Here is a 17,744-nt window from a genome sequence, read left to right as displayed (position 1 = left end):
GATCTCATAGTATCAAATTATGGCATAGACTTATGATGAAGTCACAGCTCTATTCTTTCATGACATAGAGTTCCTATGAGACATGCATTCGTATACTGGAAAAGGAATGAACTCTTCATCCTTATAGCGGAAGGATTGAAAACCGTTTTGATTTTATTAAGAATTAAAATAAAGCAATTAATATGCGAGCAAGAACTTTACCTTTATACAAACGGTAAGTTGCAAGTCTCTTTGATGTATTCCAACAATGTAAAAGTTCCTCCACAAAGTTTTTCTCCCCTCGACCCTCTTTAAAAGAAAATCACGACTCTCATACTGGTATGCACAATCTCATTTGCTTTGGGCTTCCCCAAAATGACTCATACTAATAGAGATATATTCTTTTACTTATATTCGTTTACTTATAAACCCATGGTCATTCCTTAAATTAGCCAATGTAGGACTTATTCCCAACAATCCTCAACAATTCTCCCATAGAACAAAGTACAACCTAAAGTCTCCCCTGAGGCCTGTGAAGCCCTTGAATAGCCTCCCCTTAATCGAGTTTCGACTCCTTCTATGGAGCACTTTTGACTATACCTTCGAGGCTCACAATTCTTTGTTCGACATTTGATAATTCTATTGACATAGCTAAGTTAAGGGCATGGCTCTGATACCATATCAGGAACCAGGACCCTCCACTATGGTATGATATTGTCCATTTTGAGCAAAAGCACTCGTGACTTTACTTTGGGCTTCCACAAAAGGCCTCATACCAATGGAGATGTATACCTTACTTATAAACACATGATCATTTCTTAAATTAGCTAACGTGGGACTCCCTCCCAACAATCCTCAACAATCTTCCCCTTGAACAAAGTACACTATAAATCCTCCCCTCGAGGCCTATGGAGTCCTGGAATAGTCTCCCCTTAATCGAGGCTCAGAGCCAAACTTAGCTATGTCAATAGAATCCTCAAATATCGAACAAAGAAGTTGTGAGGCTCGAAAGTGTAGTCAAAAGTAACCCAAGTGTCGAGCAAATGGTGTAGTTTGTTCGAGAACTCCAGAGTAGGAGTCGAACCTCGATTAAGGGGGAGGTTGTTCGAGAGCTTCGTAAGCCTAAGGAGAGAGTATAGTATACTTTGTTTAAGGAGAAGATTGTTGAATATTATTGAGAGGGAATCCCACGGCTAATTTAGCGAATGATAGTGGATTTTAATCTCTTTTGCATATTTTTGAAATCTCTTCCTCAAGAAATTCATTATTCCCCCGAGAATTTTTTTTTTTTTTTTCCATTGTTTATTTTAAAAGAAAATAAATCCAACCAAACAAGAACTATTAAGTCTAAAGGGGTAAATTTGCTATATAAATTTCGATTTAAAAAATCTTGAATATCCTAATAAAAATAATAATACTTCATATACCAAAGTATAATTGAAAACGATAATTTTTTAAAGCTTAATTTTCAATATTACAACACATACTTTTTAGTTTAAATATTAAAAAATATACAATTAGATACATACATCGCCATTTTAAATATAATACTTTAAATATACATATATACACAGCACTGTATAAAAAAAAAAAAAAAATTAAAAATAAAGATAAAAACATGAGAGGAACATGGCAGGATTTTAATCTCTAGCTACCCCTGGTTTACTACAGACAATAAATTTCAAATCAACTTGCACCATGGAAAATCAAGATCAAGAGTAGTAAGTAAGAAGCATTGTTTATTGCTATTAGGCTTGTTTGGTTATTAGGCTTGTTGGCTTGTTTGATTGTTTGGTTATTAGGCTGGTTGGGAAAACAGAAGCAAAGTCATCCGAGTTTATTTTATTATAATATCATATTATTGTCAAGATTTGTTATTATGATGTTTAGAGACATACCCTTCACTTATTCATGTCAGTAGAATTCTTAAGTATCAAACAAAGAAATTGTGAGCCTCAATTAAGGAGAGGTCGTTCGAGAGGTCCAAAGAAGACCTCCTGTGTTGAACAAAGAAGTTGTGAATCTCGAGGGTATAGTCAAAGATGACTCAAGTGTCGAACAAATGGTGCACTTCGTTCGAGAGCTCCAAAGAAGGCATCAAGGGAGGCTCTGAACAATGAGTGTACTTTGTTCGAGAGCTCCAGAGAAGGCCTCTGGAGAGCCTTTGAACAAATGGTGTACTTTATTCGAAAGCTCCAAAAAAGGCCTCAGATGAAGTTTTATGGTGTAGTTGTTCGAGAGAAAGATTGTTGAGAATTATTGAAAAGGGTAATCCCACCTTAACTAATTAAAAGGAAAATCATGAGTTTATATGTAACACTATCCCCACCGCCACTGGTATGAGGCCATTTGGAAAAACCAAAAACAAAACTACGAGAACTTATACTCAAAATAGACAATATTACATATTAAAGGAGAGGTTCCTTAAAAGAAAGATAAATTTGCCGCCTATCCAGCTCTCTGGATTGATAACATTTTATATGCTTAACAAAAAAAAAAAAAATACATTAACTTCAGAGATCCACATTAGATACCACAGTTTCACTCTTCAAAAGCTTTTCGTTGGATTACTCATCTTTTCCAAGAGGGAAAAAAAAGGAAATAAACCAACGCAGTAAGCAACGAAGAGAGCCTGTCCAATATATACAACTTAGTTGAGATAATTAATTCCTAACTTCAATCTGGTTTGATCAGTTCAATATGTTCATTTCGAACTTCATCTGAATCAAGGCCATCAAAGCTTTAGAGTTTACAACTTTTAGCACTTCATTACGTACAATTCAACTGGATTACAAGTTGAAATAATGACTATGGCCTCAAAGTTTATCAGAGGATATATATATATATATATATATATATATATATATATATATAAGAAGTCTGTCATCGACTATACAATTTATTTACAGACGCGATTTGGCATACGTTTGGCACAAACAGTAACAAAGATTAACAATGGGTTGTGGGAGACTGATAAAGACAATAATAAACAAGGAGAGAGAGCAGGAAACTGCATACTTTTGTGGGTGTCACCCAAATGTGTTCTCTCCACTGTACGTAACATAGAGAAAGCCATCCTCATCCTTCCTCTCATCGTAGATTGCAGACATGAGAGACCCTGTAAAATCAGAAGCATGAAGTCAATAATTAGAGATGTTTCTGATGTCTCTCGTTTGAAAGTGTCGATACAAAAACTCTGCGTCGTGTATACAGCAAAGAAGAGATGGCTGTCACTAAAGTAAGCAAAGATAGTAGGTTTATTGGAGGGAGTCTAGACTTTTGAAATTGAGTCCCAAGGAACCCAAATGTCCATTCCTTTTCCTTTGGTTTCCAATGCTTAAATACAAAAATCTGAGAAACAACTCCTAGACTACAGAAATACTTGACATCTAAAACCTATGACAGTAAGAAACCCACGTTATAGCTGAGAGAATATACGCATTTTTAGCATTTTCCAGCTCATTTATTGTTAATAGTTTCCCCTTAAACATCACACACATGTTGACAATCCATATATACAACGTTGGCCTCTGTTCAGTGTGTTTTGAGCGTGGCATTCTCACACCCCAAATCCTGTCTGCTCCTTACATCCTCCATAACAAAAGTGGCACAAGGTAGTGTGCCAATTGGGTAAAAGAATGATAGGCAGATCAAAAGATTTGAGTTAAAAATGAATTTCACCTGTCAACTATTTGTTTTTTTTTTTTTTGGGCCTTCTTGCCTTACTTTAATCCAACTTGTAACTCATTTGTGTCATGTTTCACCAAATCATCATCAGTCATCAACACATTAATCCGCAATGTGAAAATATTTAAATAACGATACTAACGATGAGAACTTAAGAGAATGAAAATGAATTTAAAAAAAATTTGGAGTTTTAAGGACTAAATAGATACACAACCATTAAAGTTAGAACCAATTGGTTATGACATAATTTGCCTAATAAAATGATAAATAGGATTATAACAATACCATAGAAACAACGGTCAAGACTGAGAATGACGTTAAATGAATCGGGACAATTCATGGATCTCATCTATTAATCAATTTTATGCTTCTAGGTTAAAGATATTAAGAAAAAATTACGAAAGATTATCCATCATATTAAACAGAACGATCCTGATTTTCCGTTTTCAACAGATCTTGACCTAAAAGGAAAAAGGGTGGTTGACCTGTTGGCGGTAGCACATTGTCCACGAATATGAAAATTGCTTTTTCTGCACTCAGTTTTATTCTCTTCCGGATAACATAAACGAATTGACCAACAGTCAGGTCAGCAGGCACTAAATACCTGCAAAAAAATTGTATTCAGGTTATTAAGAAACTGAAAACCTCTCTTAGTTAAGTTTGAAAATCAAGCACTAAAAATTGGACATTAAAGCTACAACCAAAGCATTGTCGCAATTACAGTGCAAGAAATGAGAAAAATAAATTCCTAAACCATTCAATCGATGCACAGCTTGGAAGGTCGACAAGAGTTATCAGCATCTTTCTACAATTATACTGTCCTAATTACATAACCAGCATTACTCCCATTAAAGGACTATGGAAAAAGAAATGGGAGGGAGGAAGAAATATGAGATGCAGAAGAGCACTTATGAATAAGAGAGTAAGTTTGTCTATAAAATGAAAACGCTTCAATGTTAAGAAACTTTCTTTTTTCTTTTTTTTTCTTTTTTATCATTTGCTAATAAGAAATGTAAAGAAACTAAAGTAAAACTGCTAAAAGTAAATTCTTCTTACTTTTTTTTGTCAATGTTGGGAATATCACTTCTCTCTGCCTTCTCCACAATTACCTGATCAACACAAAAGAGAATGATAATAACAAGAAGAAAACATGAAACCATAACGACATGAGACGGAAATTTGAAAAATAAAGAATGCATCCCAGAACAGCATGAAAAATAAAAACGTGAGTAGTACTGTTTATATCATGAACATTTTGATTGGCATGCATATGTAATTGAAGATAAAGAAAGTTTCAGTAAATATACTATTCTTTAGCAACAACTGCTCATTGACTTCGGGCTTCTATAACTAAGGACTCTTACTATTGCCCTCAAGCTTTCATTATTTCAGATGGGAGCTTTTTTTTTTTTTTTTTTTTTACAGGTCTGTTGTTGTTTGGATTCCTCATTGGGTTGTTTTTTTTTCATGTTTATCAATGAAAGGTTGATTTCTTTAATAATAAAAAAAGATTAATAATAACAATAATACATAAGAATATAGAAACAGGAAAGAAGATCCTTGCATAACTGGATCCCCTTTCACTAATTTCTCACTGTCAACTATCTCATATTTGAAAAAACAAATTGGGTGAGCAGGAATGAAATCATAAAAAATCACGGGGTGAAAGATAGTAATACAGTATTCAATACGGCAACACCATCAATGAAAATTTTCTATAGCAAGACGTACTATATATAGCATCTAAACATGCATGCTCAACGAGTCGAGATAGAAATAGTATCGACAACTAATCTCTACTTTACAACCAAAATTTATGTATTACATAGCTCTTCTTTCCGGACAGATGTTACGCTTAAGATATTAAGAGAGGTCAAACAAGCAATGTTCATAAATGGAATATGCCAGGAATGGATAGGAAAGAGAGTCAATAAGCATAAGCCATTAATAGCAATCGTGAAATTGTTTTGATCTGTTGAGAAAAATATCATTCGACATGATTATAAATACTCACACATTTACATATAAACTGAGAGACAAAGAATGATATATTGCGCAGTCAAAGGTCAAATGACCCCAATTTCAGTACATACAAAGCATGAATATCCAATTTGAAAATATATATCCAGAACAACAAAAAAAATAAAGCTCAAGAAAAGTCATAAATCTTACTGGAATTCTGTCTGGGTACTTCTCTCTAATCCGGGCAGCCTCAGCGTGTCTCTTTTCTGCAGAAAAATGAACAAATCAAAGAATCAGAACAAATCAAAGATGATTCTAGTTTGAAAAACTAATAAAAATACAGGATTCCATAAGAAAGCTCAAGAATATACCAAAATCATGCTCTTGCTTGAACGAGCTCGTCGACATTATAGTCACGAAAAACTGAGAGAGAGAGAGATTGAACTAACAATCAGTCGTAATCCATATTATATTCATAACTGAACCAATAAAAATCATAGAACGAAGCTGGAATCACAAATTTAAGGCAATAATGAATACCATAAACCACTATTTTAGGAATTGAAGCATAGAACAGAAATAAAACAAAGACAAGTAGCGCAATATCTCCAAGTTCGGAATAGTAATCGATCAAGCCAACAATCCACGAATTCAGTCAACTGAGATTAAACACAAAATCGAATCATCGGTAAAGAAATACGAACCTGAGAGTCGGCGGCAGGGAAGGAGGAGACCAAAACTGAAGTTTCGTTCGATTTCTTGGCTGAAATCTGTATCTCCGGCAAGCAAACGAAAAAATCAAAAGCGAAAAATTGAGAGAAAATGAGATGAAGACGGGAATTGCGATGCTAATCTGTTGAAATTATCAAAAAGTTATGTGTTGACAAAAGTGAATTGGAATTTGTACGCTCTTTTAATGGCAATCAGATAAGACGGGATGATCACGGGATGACTCAGCTTCTGTTCAAAGCTTCCACCTATTTTTTGTAATCATTTTTTTTTTTTTCCAAAAAAACAAAGTTTGACAATTTTACGAAAATGCCCATAATATTTTTAGAGAATTTTAAAAATTAAAAATATTAATATTAATATTTTTAATAAATACGTTTAAATTATTATTATTTAGAGTATTTTAAGTAGTTAATTTATATTTATATTATACCTCCAAAAATAAATAAAAGGGTTAATAAATATAGAGGCGATTGTCTACTTTGTTCTATGATCAACCAGCCGCTCACATGCACATGTCCCCAGCATTTATTTAGATAACATTTCATATATTTTTTCTATTTTATAATAATTTGACCACATTTAATATTACCATTTTATTTATTTTAATAATTTTTATAATAAAAATATACGTGTTAAAATTTATAAAATATAAAAATATTTTGAATTTTTTTTTAATTTGAGAGATATTTTATGACATAATGCCAAATTCCAAATTATTTTATTAATTTAATATAATTTTTAAGAAGTGCAAAGTTCAGCCTTAACGCCTCGAAGGAAGAAAAAGTGTGCGGCTAAAAGGGGGAAGAGAATCTTGTGCGGCTAAAAGGGGGAAGAGAATCTTGTTTGACGAACACTCCTCTCCACAATGGTATGATATCGTCCACTTTGAGCCAAAGTTAAGCCTTATTGCTTTAGGCTTCCCAAAAGGCCCGGTAGCAATGGAATTAGTATTCATCACTTATAAACTCATAATCATTCTCTAAATTAGTGGATATGGGATTTTCATCATCCAACAAATCTTTTATTTATTTATTTATTTATTTATAATATATTTAAATATGATTTTTTTAAATGAACCATTAAGGAAATTTGAAGAGAAAATAATATTTTAATTTATTAAATGATCAACCATAATAAGTTCAGAAACATGATTATTCATGTATAGTCGGGGTGTTCAAAAACAATTATTTTTAATTTTTTGAAAAAATTACGATCCTAATAATTGAATTATGTCTAAAAAAAATATCTCAATTTGATCCAATTTGTCTTATTAACACCCTAAAACTCATTTAATTATTTTTCTATAAAAAAAAAAAAAAAAAAAAAATCAATATATTTCAAAAAAAAATGGTTAAATTTAATACTCAATAATTTTCCCAAGGTGGTTGAAGTTGATTACTTGGGGGAGAAGCAAACCAAAACAGTCAAATTAATCAAAGTCGCCGACTTGGGCACCACGGCAGCCGCTACCCCTGAGCAGCCCAGCGCACCGCACGGGCCACTTGGTATAAGAAGGCTCACAACTCTGCTGGGCCAAGGCAGAGGGATTGTTATATAGCGCATGAAAATGGTGAGTGTCAGGCCAGCACTTGTGTTTGTAGCAGGAGCCATGTTTGGTTCGCTGCTGACACGAGGCTTTCGCCGCTGCGGCCAGCAGCAGCAGCAGCAGCAGCTCCGCCGCTGCTTCAGCCGTGGTGGTGAAAGGAGTTTGAAGAAGCAACCAAGTGGGGGAGAGATTAAGAGTGTTGATTAATTAAATTAGCTTTGGTTTTGAGTTTGTGAAATTATTATGGCTTTTGTAATTGAATATTGTTGTGTTGCTTTGTGTATTTTGTAATAATGGTGATGGTTAAATAAGAAAAAGAAGGGTCTATGCCTCGGTTTAAAAGCTTAATGGCTCGATTGTTTCAAGTGATTTAAGGTCGGGTATCTAAATCCATATTTAGAATGACCAGGTTCATTTTGTCTATATTTAATTTTGTCTGTTATTAATGATTTTTAAGAAATATCGGTTAATTTAAAGAATTATTAATATTGATTACATTACAAAATAAAACTTAAAAATCTAAAATTCTAATTGTCAAGGAATGGAAATTAAATTAAATTTTAATTTGTTAAGTTTTTTAATAATTTAATTGGATCAAAATTAACTAATAAAATTTTGATTTATTTACGTGCAACACAAAACACAAAACACAAAACACAGTTATGTTCATGTCAGGTATCTTAGTCTCAGTTATCTTCATGCAATACTAACACAGTTATATAATTATCACGCCATATAGGTACTTCACTACGAATTCACAACAAAAACTCAATTAGACGCAAATTTAAAGTTCAGAGACCTATTAGAAACAACTTTAAACGTTCGTAGATTATATCAAGAACACAAGAACTTGAAAGGTTTCATAGCAAATGCAGGCAACCAAAAGAATAATGGAAACCAGGTAGAGATGAGCAGAGCAAAGCAAAGCAGCTAAAATGAATCCATTCCAAAAGTATTGTTTGAAAAACAACTTATCCAGAGTCAACTTAGAACAATGTTTTGGACCCACCACTCAAGGTGATTTGTTAAATTCTGGACAAAACACAGATAATAACAGCAAAATGCAGTAACACAAGGGAATATGCCTGACTTGCCTCTATGTTTTCTTCACCAAGTAACCGATCAGAACTCCGATGAGACCGATTAGCACCACGAACAATACAGAGAAACCTCCACCCTGCCTTCCGCTTGTTTCTTTCTTCAGAAGTTCCTGTCAAAACAAATATTCAAAAACCATAATAAAGTTCTATGTAAGTACTTATGCAAGAGACAAAGGCGTGGAAACAACAAAATCCATATAAATTTGTTGGTTTAAATCCCATTTTCGTCCTTGAATTTCAAGGTTTTGATTGATCCATTTGTTTTATTTTGTGTCATGAACTTCCAAAATGGTGCCCCAAACTTTTGGAAGGTTTTAGTCCCTAACCTTTCAAAAAATAATCATTTCATTTTTCTTTTAATAGATTGACAAGGTAAGCTTTTAAACATGACATGTATAAGTATTGATATAACAGCTCAATCCCACCATTAGCAAATATTGTCCTCTTTGGGTTTTCCCTTTCGGACTTCCCCTCAAGGTTTTTAAAACGCATATGCTAGGGAGAGGTTTTCACATCCTTATAAAGAATGCTTCATTCCCCTCTCCAACCGATGTGGGATCTCACAATCCACCCCTCTTCGGGGCCAGCGTTCTCACTAGCACTCGTTCCCCTCTCCAATCAATGTGGGATATCACAATCAACTTAAACAAGTAGATGATGAGTATTGAGAAAGTAAAAATTTGGTAATATAATAAGTCCCAAAATGGGTATTCTTCTTAATGTTCAAGGAATTAAATGGACATTTTGAAATAGATATTTCGAAAGTTCATACCAAATCGGAACAAATCCGAAAATTCATGGATCAAGATGAGATTTAAACCAAATTTGTTTCAATTACACTCAAATTCATGATCTTTAAATCCAAAATATCAGACAAGAAAAGGTTCCTAGAAAATACTGAAAGAGGTGCAGTCAACAGGGGTTTGGGAGAAAAACGTCTATCGTTACTTGGACTCGTACATACATGCATACAAGGGTGTCCTAAAATAAAGTATGTAAAATAACAATGAAGGTCAATATGAGTCATGCACTTATAACTAAACTATTTACAGCAATATAGACTAATATCAAGCATCAGACTACGTAGAAGACACGACGAAACTCGAATATAAAGAAAATAAAATGAGATACTAAAATAAATTACCAGCTCCTGGCGTAGTTTCTGATTCTGTTGCAAAGCAGCAGCTTTCTCTTCAGTCAACTTAGATATGTTAGACGACACCTGCATCAATATTTGCATCACGACATAGCTAAATCGACAAACAATAGTTTCCACAAGAAACAATAATGGCGCTCCTGGCCCCCATATCATCTCAATTGTGGATAAAAATATTCAAAATTGGACAAGAAAAGGGAGAGTGCAGTCAACCACATCCTATACCCTGCATTATTTAAGGAGGAAGCTAAAAAACACGAATATAGATACGAGACACGGATATGACATGACATGGACACGTGACACATAATTTTTTTTAAAATCTAGGACACGGACACGACAATGATATGTTTATTAAAATATATCGTTTTTATGCATGAAGGAAATTCAAAGTCAATAAGCTTATGAATTTATATGCTTAAAAGGATGTGTTTAATACATTTTGCTCTCAAAGTTTTTTCAAAGTCATATGTATGTCTAACAAATGTGGGACTTACATTGACTTTGTACTACTAGTGTCTGTGGATGTTAACAAGTGTTCAATATGTATCCAATAAAGGTTGGAGTATCTAAGTGTCAGACACGGACATGCTAGTCAAACTAAAGTGTCCGTATTTCTAAGCGGCGGCGGGGGGACAGCAAACAACAACACATACACAAATAGGACAGGACAGTTCATTGTGACACAGAACCTTTAGAAAAAAAATATAATAAAAAAATAAGAAACCATGAAGTCTAGAAGCTTGCTCTTCCTGAGATCTCAAACTAGGCAAAAAACCTCAATAATCAAGAGACAAAAGAATGGTGATTATATTTCTTAGAGTTGCTAATTTTCCTCCGAACAAGTATATGGATAATAAATTCTAGAAGTCGAAAAAGTTTCCCTCAAGTCCAAGGTTTTAAATGTTCATGTCGATGAAAATCTCAAGGTCTCAATTTACAGAAAAGGTGTCATTAAATCAATAAACTGTTGTTTATGGGAAAATTGTAAATAAAAATTATAAAAATATTCAAATTATCTAAAAAGCATTCCACATTTTCTAAACGAGCTGAAGTTCTTTATTATTAATACTATGTCTATATTAGTGTACTCCATAAGTGTTATTTTGCTAATAGTTTTTTTTTCCTATGTTTCATCACTTCCTTATGATATAATGAAAATATTCGACGAAAATTCAATACCTCGCTCCTGTCTTAGTTGTTGATTAACCATTGTTCGTCATCTCAGATATTATTTCCAATTTCACATGGAAACCTCTGAGGCATTTAAGAACATGTGTATGCTTGCCTAAGATCTTAGTTTAACACCTTCAGATAGAATTCAAAGAACCAAATCACTTGTCCAAGATCTTAGCTCCGCTCTGTGCTCACCAAAGAAGAAATCAATATTCTTGAATTTTCAGCTCTTTGCCTCTCCTGTTATGACTAAAACACTTTTTATATACCCACTTTTCTTGGTGCAGCTCCCACCTTGCTAATAGATACGGCCAAACAAAGGCCAATCAATGTTCTAAGTTAGCTTTTATCAATCTTTTAAGATATTTGAAAAGAAAGAAATTCTTGGATTTCCAAGGGAAAATAGGAAGACAGGACCAAATATATTCTCAACTATTTTGTTTCGCTGCTACCCCAGAGATTTGCAGTGAGTAACTCCTTAATTTTCCCCTTAATTCTAGTTAAAGATAAAGCAGATGAAATACTTAGGTGTTTATAGAAGCAAGAGAAGCATATCTTACCTGAGATGATATTTCTTTAGGCTCATCCAGAGATCTCGAAACCTAAAGTTCAACAACAAATTGCATTAAAGTATAGGTGGAAAAGAAAGGATAATAAGGATAACAATCTAGAAAACATTTACAGCATCAAACAATGCAAAATTTTGGTTCCCATCTTCAACTGCATTGGTCCTGGAAGGGGATCCTTCTTCAGATCCTTCCGGGACAGGCGACGGAGGATTTGCAAAAATGTAAACGACCCTCATCTTAAAGTCATCTACCACCTTACCATCTCCCTTGTTAAACTACAATTCAAAGATGTAAAACATAAGCAAAAACGTAAGATAATTGTCGATTCAAAAAAATTATTCAACTAATGGAAGCAGAAACAGGACATTCCCACCAATTCTGCACTAATGTCCTTTGCTGTTGTACCATCTGGTGCTACAGCACTTTGAATTAGGAACTTATCCTTGCATTGCATATCAGAAGGCATCTCCTTTGGAGCTTGCATGGTAACTAAAAAGACCAATAACAAATCAAACATCCAGCATGCAAAAGTAGAGACAATGAAATTAAAAACCGAAGCGTTGAATCGTATTTTTTAAACAGAGAGAAAAACGAATCAACTATTTTCACATACTGATTTACCCGTAATATCGCTTATACTACTCGGCAAAATGATTCCAGCATTAGGACGAACACAGTACTTCTTCGGATTCGTGGTTTTAACCTGTTAAATTAGAATGATTGGTTTCAGAAAATGTAAACAATTCAAGATTATACCAATTATAAACAAAAATTTGTACCTTGAAGGCCACATATTTGTCGGTTTTGTTTGTCAAGTGCAACGAACAAGAACTTTGCTTCTTCAGTTCAACTTTTCCATTAAATCAAGTAAATTATACAATTTACAAAAGTGAAAGAAAACACAAACACACATAAACAAAATGGCGTAACAAATATCCAAAAATCAGAATTAGATGAAATTGCAGCCATGATCAAGCTTCAAATGTTCGAGAAATCATAGCAAAATGTAGGGACAGATTGAAAATATAAGAAACTAACTCCTTCAATCAATTCAACCAGATATTTGCAATTCCTGATGAATAACAATGCAATTCTCTCTGGTAACTTTTTGAAACCTTGACAGATAACATCTCAACTAGACATATACGGTAATTAAACAAGTTTGGATCATCATAACATTCTAGGATTACTAGATAAAAAAGAAAATTCATCGAAAACCATCATCTAAAAATGATTTCCAACCCCCAAAGAGGCCAAACCATGATGATCAAAAACAAAATAAAAGTAAATATACAGCAATAAAGAGGAAAAAGAATCGAATACGATTCGTCAATTCTGGAAGTGCGCAAAAGTTGGAAAAAGAAATTGTTTCACCTTTTGCAGCAATATTTGGAGACCTAAAAGCGAAAGTTGTAAAGAAACACAAAGGATCAGAGAGTGGAAAGGATAAACTCACATTGGAATTTGAGCTCGGAGGGTTGAATATTGATATAATCCCCGGAATTCATTTTTGTCGCCCTTGATCCCAGCAGCTTTCAGATTCCACCCAAACACACTCACTCGATCAGAATGATGGAGAAATATTGATGGATCTATAAATTAAGAAAAAACAAAAAGAGGGACCAGAGAAATTTCGGAACCAGCAACAGATACGAAACTGATTTTCATGCGATTAATTATCTTTGGGAGTTACAAAAACCTTCATCATTTTGAATTAGTAGCTCCACATTTTTAATTATTTATTTTGAAAATTAAAATATTATACATACTAACATGTTCTTCGTAATAAAAATAAAAATTTGAATAAATAACTCGAAAATTCAAACTTATTATCAACCCAATATTTCATGTCTGATTCGAGATGCGTTCATCTAAATTTAAAAAAATTATAAAATAAGTCTAAAAAATGTTATAACTAATAAGGTAGTTGCAAATCTTACTCACCTACCTCGATGCATTAAATATAAAATTTAAGTCCTACCGACCAACTTTTAAATATATAGTTATTTATTGATACATTTCTTTAAAAGTTTGGAATTTTAAATAATAATTATTATTATTCTATTTTATGTAGTCGACCGTCGAAATGATTGACGGTTCCACCAAAGCATGTGGTATGGTTAACCATATAAAGCTGAAACATGATTAAATTTGATTGTCTATGTTATTGGATGAAAGCCCTACGTCGGCTAATTTGGGGAATAATCATGGGTTTATAATCCAGGAATACTGTCTCTATTGGTACGAGAGGTTATACTCAAAGTGAACAATATCATACCATTATGGAGAGTCGTGTTCATCTAACATGTTGTTCCATGTTCACGATACCACTATTTTGTGCCTCATGGTTACGTTGTTAAGAGAAATAGCTTTGTTGGCTAAATGTAAAACAGTTGGAAGTTGACCAACTGAAAATTAAAATTATGCAAAAATATAATAGTAGAACCTAAACGCTACTTCGTCTTCCTCACCCGACAACAAAAAAATGAAACCCTTGATTTTTGGACGTCATTTTCTAGACTTCGTCACCATTAGTCCACCACTCGTTCATATAAATGACACCACGACACTCCTTTACTCCTAAATCAACGTAACCTTCACTGAAACTTCAAAACACCGTTGGTACAAGCCCCTCGGTTTCTCTCTCAGTTGCTTGTGTAGATCGTTACACTCTTCTTCTCTTCTTAAACCCATTATCGATTCTACCATATGAAATAGCCTTGTTAAAAGTCATTAAATCGACCATAATATTTGAGCTATTTCTCTTTACGACTCTAGGCTACATCAATTTATCAAAGGTTAGTTACTTTTTATTAATGAACATGGTTGTTTTATTTATTTACATTGGTATATAAAACTAATTTTTCTCGTCTCACGCTTGAACCAATCATGACATGCATCTAATAGCGTTAGAGACGGAACATACATTGAAACAATCGGAGACCTAAACCACAATGGGCCTTAAAAATGATGTTGGGCCCAAACCTCGAAACATAAATTTCATAAAAACAAAAATGTTAACAATGGTTCTTTCAACGTTATACAATGTTTCAAAAATATCTTTGAACTTCATAAAGTTTCGTAAATACCTGTCAACCTTTTTTAAACAATTTAAAAATACCCATAAAATTTTATTAACATCTTTTAATTTTATAAAAAAAAATATTCAAAAAAATTATTAATGTCAATATATAAACAAAAATCATTTATGGACACCTCATAAATTATCTTCAAATAGGTTACTCTAGAAAGTAAAAGAGTAAAACTATTTTTAATTTTTTTTAAAAGTTTTAAAAGGCATTTTTTAAGTTTTTTTTTTCAAAATAAATAAATAAATAAATAAAAGTATTTTTTAAGTGATTAAAAAAAATTAAAAGATAACTTTTGAAAAAAAAATAAGGATAGTTTTTAAATATTTTAGAAATTTCTTAGTATTTTTAAAAATTTAATAATATTTTTAAAAATGAAATAGTTATTAATTACATAAAATTAAGAATAAAATAATTTACTAAATGATTTAAATTCAATTAATAAAGCATATTTTGAGAATTAATTTCCAATAATAAGTTACCCAAAATACCCTTTGAATATGGATATTGTTGTAATAATTAAACTTGGTCAGATCTTCAAAATACAACCCCACCCATCTCCCTCTCTCTCTCTTTTTTTTTTTTTTTTTTTTCCTTTTTAATCATTAAAATAACAATTATAAAATTTAATTCAGAAGCCAGAAGGAGCCTCCTTTACAAAAATACCCCCACGAGAAACACAAAATGCCATCCATGTCCCCAAAATCCCCTCCTTATAATAATAATAATAATAATAATAAATTCAATAGAGTGGGGCCCGCTGTGGGGTACCTTTTCTCCGGCTCAATAAACTCCCAGACGTCTCGGAAATCGTCCCTGGCCAGCAAGCCGGCCGGCACGCTGCCCTATACGCCGCCGTCAAGCTACTTCTCTTTTTCTTCACGAACTCCGTCGTTGCCGTCGACGCTACTACACTCCTTCCTCCTTCTTCTACACCACCGCCGCCGTCGGAACCGGAGGAGGTTTGGTTCGAACCACCGAGTTCGAGAACAGAGTCCGGTGTCATCATGAGCCCGTCGTCCCATGCCGAGAAATTACACTCCAAAAGATTCCTCGAAACGCCACCTTCCGTCTTCATTAGATAATCAATCTGTGAAACGAAACCAACATTCATAACAGAAGATGATTGAAAATCGAAAGGGGATTCTGAAATTAAACCTTGCAGGAAAGAGAGCAAAAGAGATAAGGATCTTGAAGGCTTCTATCGCAGGTGCTGCAGAGGTTGCCGGAGGAGCCTCGGAAGTTTCGGGTCTGTGGCCTTTGTTTCAGAAACACCACTTTCGCACTATTCGTAGTGTAAGACTAAATCAACCAACCAAAAACAACAAAATTACTCTGTTTCTGCAAACCCAATTAAGATGAACAACAAAGTTACTCTGTTTCTTCAAACCCAATTAAGATGAACAATAAAGTTACTCTGTTTCTGCAAACCCAATTAAGATAAACAACAAATCACTCTGTTTCTGCAAACCCAATTAAGATAAACAACAAATCACTCTGTTCCTGCAAACCCAATTAAGATAAACAACAAAATCACTCTGTTTCTGCAACCCAATTAAGATAAACAACAAATCACTCTGTTTCTGCAAACCCAATTAAGATAAAGAATAAAATTACTCTGTTTCTGCAAACCCAATTAAGATGTACAATAAAATTACTCTGTTTCTGCAAACCCAATTAAGATATAGAATAAAATCACTCTGTTTCTGCAAACCCAATTAAGATAAACAATAAAATTACTCTGTTTCTGCAAACTCAATCAAGAACATACTTGAACAAAAGCGCAGTCGATGAGTTTAGTAGCATCATCCAATCGAATCACATCGTGATACACATAACGCCTAATCTGAAGAACAACGAAAAAGGAATTAAGAAAGAAGGAAGAGGGAAATGGGTATTGAAGAAAATGGGTTGAGAATTGACCTGGAGGAGTTTGTGGGAAGAATGGGAGGAGAGGCAGTGAGGGCAAATGCCGAGAGAACAGTCGAAACAGAAGATGTTTTTTTCGTTCTTTTTGGCGTGTTCGTGAAGAACACAGGCGTTGAAGAACTTGTGGGTGAGGAGCGCTTGGAGCCAGATGGGTAGAGAGTGCTGCAAGAAGAAGAAACAGAGTATAGGGTTTAGAAGTGATTAATTGGTGAAGGAGAAGAAGAAGAAGAAGAAGTATTAATGAACCCACCATTGTTGCTGTGATGAGAGAAAGAGGGAGTGATTAGGGTTTAAGAAGGCATTGGGACAGAGAGAGATGAAGGATCCTGAAAACCCTAAGCCAATTGAGGTACGTCTAAATTGCTCATCGTTTCTGTGTCTCTCTTTCTCAAATGACAAGACGTGAAACAGTGACTTTTCTCTGTTACTGCACAGTAAAAAAAACGGTAGATAAAAAAAGATGAACTATTTTACCCACTCCCACACGCTCCTCCTCTCCCCTTCTTTCGCCATATGACTCGATAATTAATTATATTAACTTCACATAACTCGATTAGAGTTGGGTTATGAATTAACATTTTTAAATAAGATTATAATTTAATTTTACCTTATTTTTAAAAAAATTAAAAATATTTAACGTTTGTAATTGATGTTAGTGATGCATTGTAAATTATAAATATTTGATATAATTTTAGTTATTAATGTAATATTTACCGTAGAAAAATAAAAAAAAATTATAAATAATTAAAAGGAAAGAATTTTATTGAGATTTTAGAGTTGAGTAAGAAGATTTATTTACTTCCTAATTTTGTGTATTAA

General features: G+C 33.4%; 3 protein-coding genes across 3 annotated transcripts; all 3 read right to left on the bottom strand.

Annotated features, from left to right (window-relative positions):
* Nucleotides 1-2,720: 2,720 nt before the first annotated feature.
* LOC111807520 (autophagy-related protein 8f) lies at nucleotides 2,721-6,524 on the bottom strand. Its single transcript, XM_023693266.2, has 6 exons — nucleotides 6,333-6,524; nucleotides 6,000-6,051; nucleotides 5,839-5,894; nucleotides 4,723-4,775; nucleotides 4,152-4,270; nucleotides 2,721-3,097 (listed from the first exon to the last, which is right to left on the bottom strand). The coding sequence occupies exons 2-6, from the start codon at nucleotides 6,034-6,036 to the stop codon at nucleotides 3,009-3,011; spliced, it is 354 nt and encodes a 117-aa protein (XP_023549034.1). The 5' UTR covers nucleotides 6,037-6,051; nucleotides 6,333-6,524; the 3' UTR covers nucleotides 2,721-3,008.
* Nucleotides 6,525-8,814: 2,290 nt separating this feature from the next.
* Nucleotides 8,815-13,593, bottom strand: LOC111806526 (vesicle-associated protein 1-3). Its single transcript, XM_023691880.2, has 8 exons — nucleotides 13,364-13,593; nucleotides 12,687-12,757; nucleotides 12,529-12,610; nucleotides 12,281-12,396; nucleotides 12,021-12,182; nucleotides 11,899-11,940; nucleotides 10,151-10,228; nucleotides 8,815-9,116 (listed from the first exon to the last, which is right to left on the bottom strand). The coding sequence occupies exons 1-8, from the start codon at nucleotides 13,413-13,415 to the stop codon at nucleotides 9,003-9,005; spliced, it is 717 nt and encodes a 238-aa protein (XP_023547648.2). The 5' UTR covers nucleotides 13,416-13,593; the 3' UTR covers nucleotides 8,815-9,002.
* Nucleotides 13,594-15,474: 1,881 nt separating this feature from the next.
* LOC111807359 (protein RGF1 INDUCIBLE TRANSCRIPTION FACTOR 1) lies at nucleotides 15,475-17,331 on the bottom strand. The gene is made up of 5 exons (XM_023693056.2): nucleotides 17,176-17,331; nucleotides 16,920-17,087; nucleotides 16,768-16,842; nucleotides 16,155-16,298; nucleotides 15,475-16,086 (listed from the first exon to the last, which is right to left on the bottom strand). The coding sequence occupies exons 1-5, from the start codon at nucleotides 17,176-17,178 to the stop codon at nucleotides 15,739-15,741; spliced, it is 738 nt and encodes a 245-aa protein (XP_023548824.2). The 5' UTR covers nucleotides 17,179-17,331; the 3' UTR covers nucleotides 15,475-15,738.
* Between the last annotated feature and the right edge of the window lie 413 nt (nucleotides 17,332-17,744).

Source organism: Cucurbita pepo, chromosome 12, assembly GCF_057944985.1.
Source record: "Cucurbita pepo subsp. pepo isolate OVF chromosome 12, ASM5794498v1, whole genome shotgun sequence".
Lineage (NCBI taxonomy): Eukaryota > Viridiplantae > Streptophyta > Magnoliopsida > Cucurbitales > Cucurbitaceae > Cucurbita > Cucurbita pepo.
The sequence above is the reverse complement of the archived record's forward strand: the minus strand, read 5'-3'. Positions and strand labels throughout refer to the sequence as shown.

Excerpts from the sequence above, each read along its gene's own strand:
- LOC111807520 (XM_023693266.2), bottom strand. The coding sequence starts at position 6,036 with ATGTCGACGAGCTCGTTCAAGCAAGAGCATGATTTTG. Across the intron at positions 4,271-4,722 it reads CCCAACATTGACAAAAAAAA|GTATTTAGTGCCTGCTGACC; the intron begins GTAAGAAGAATT and ends ATTTTTTTGCAG. Across the intron at positions 3,098-4,151 it reads CAATGTGCTACCGCCAACAG|GGTCTCTCATGTCTGCAATC; the intron begins GTCAACCACCCT and ends CTGATTTTACAG.
- LOC111806526 (XM_023691880.2), bottom strand. The coding sequence starts at position 13,415 with ATGAATTCCGGGGATTATATCAATATTCAACCCTCCGAGCTCAAATTC. Across the intron at positions 12,758-13,363 it reads CTCCGAGCTCAAATTCCAAT|TTGAACTGAAGAAGCAAAGT; the intron begins GTGAGTTTATCC and ends TTAATGGAAAAG. Across the intron at positions 12,611-12,686 it reads ACAAATATGTGGCCTTCAAG|GTTAAAACCACGAATCCGAA; the intron begins GTACAAATTTTT and ends CTAATTTAACAG.
- LOC111807359 (XM_023693056.2), bottom strand. Across the intron at positions 16,843-16,919 it reads CTTCCCACAAACTCCTCCAG|ATTAGGCGTTATGTGTATCA; the intron begins GTCAATTCTCAA and ends GTTGTTCTTCAG. Across the intron at positions 16,087-16,154 it reads TTTGCTCTCTTTCCTGCAAG|ATTGATTATCTAATGAAGAC; the intron begins GTTTAATTTCAG and ends TTCGTTTCACAG.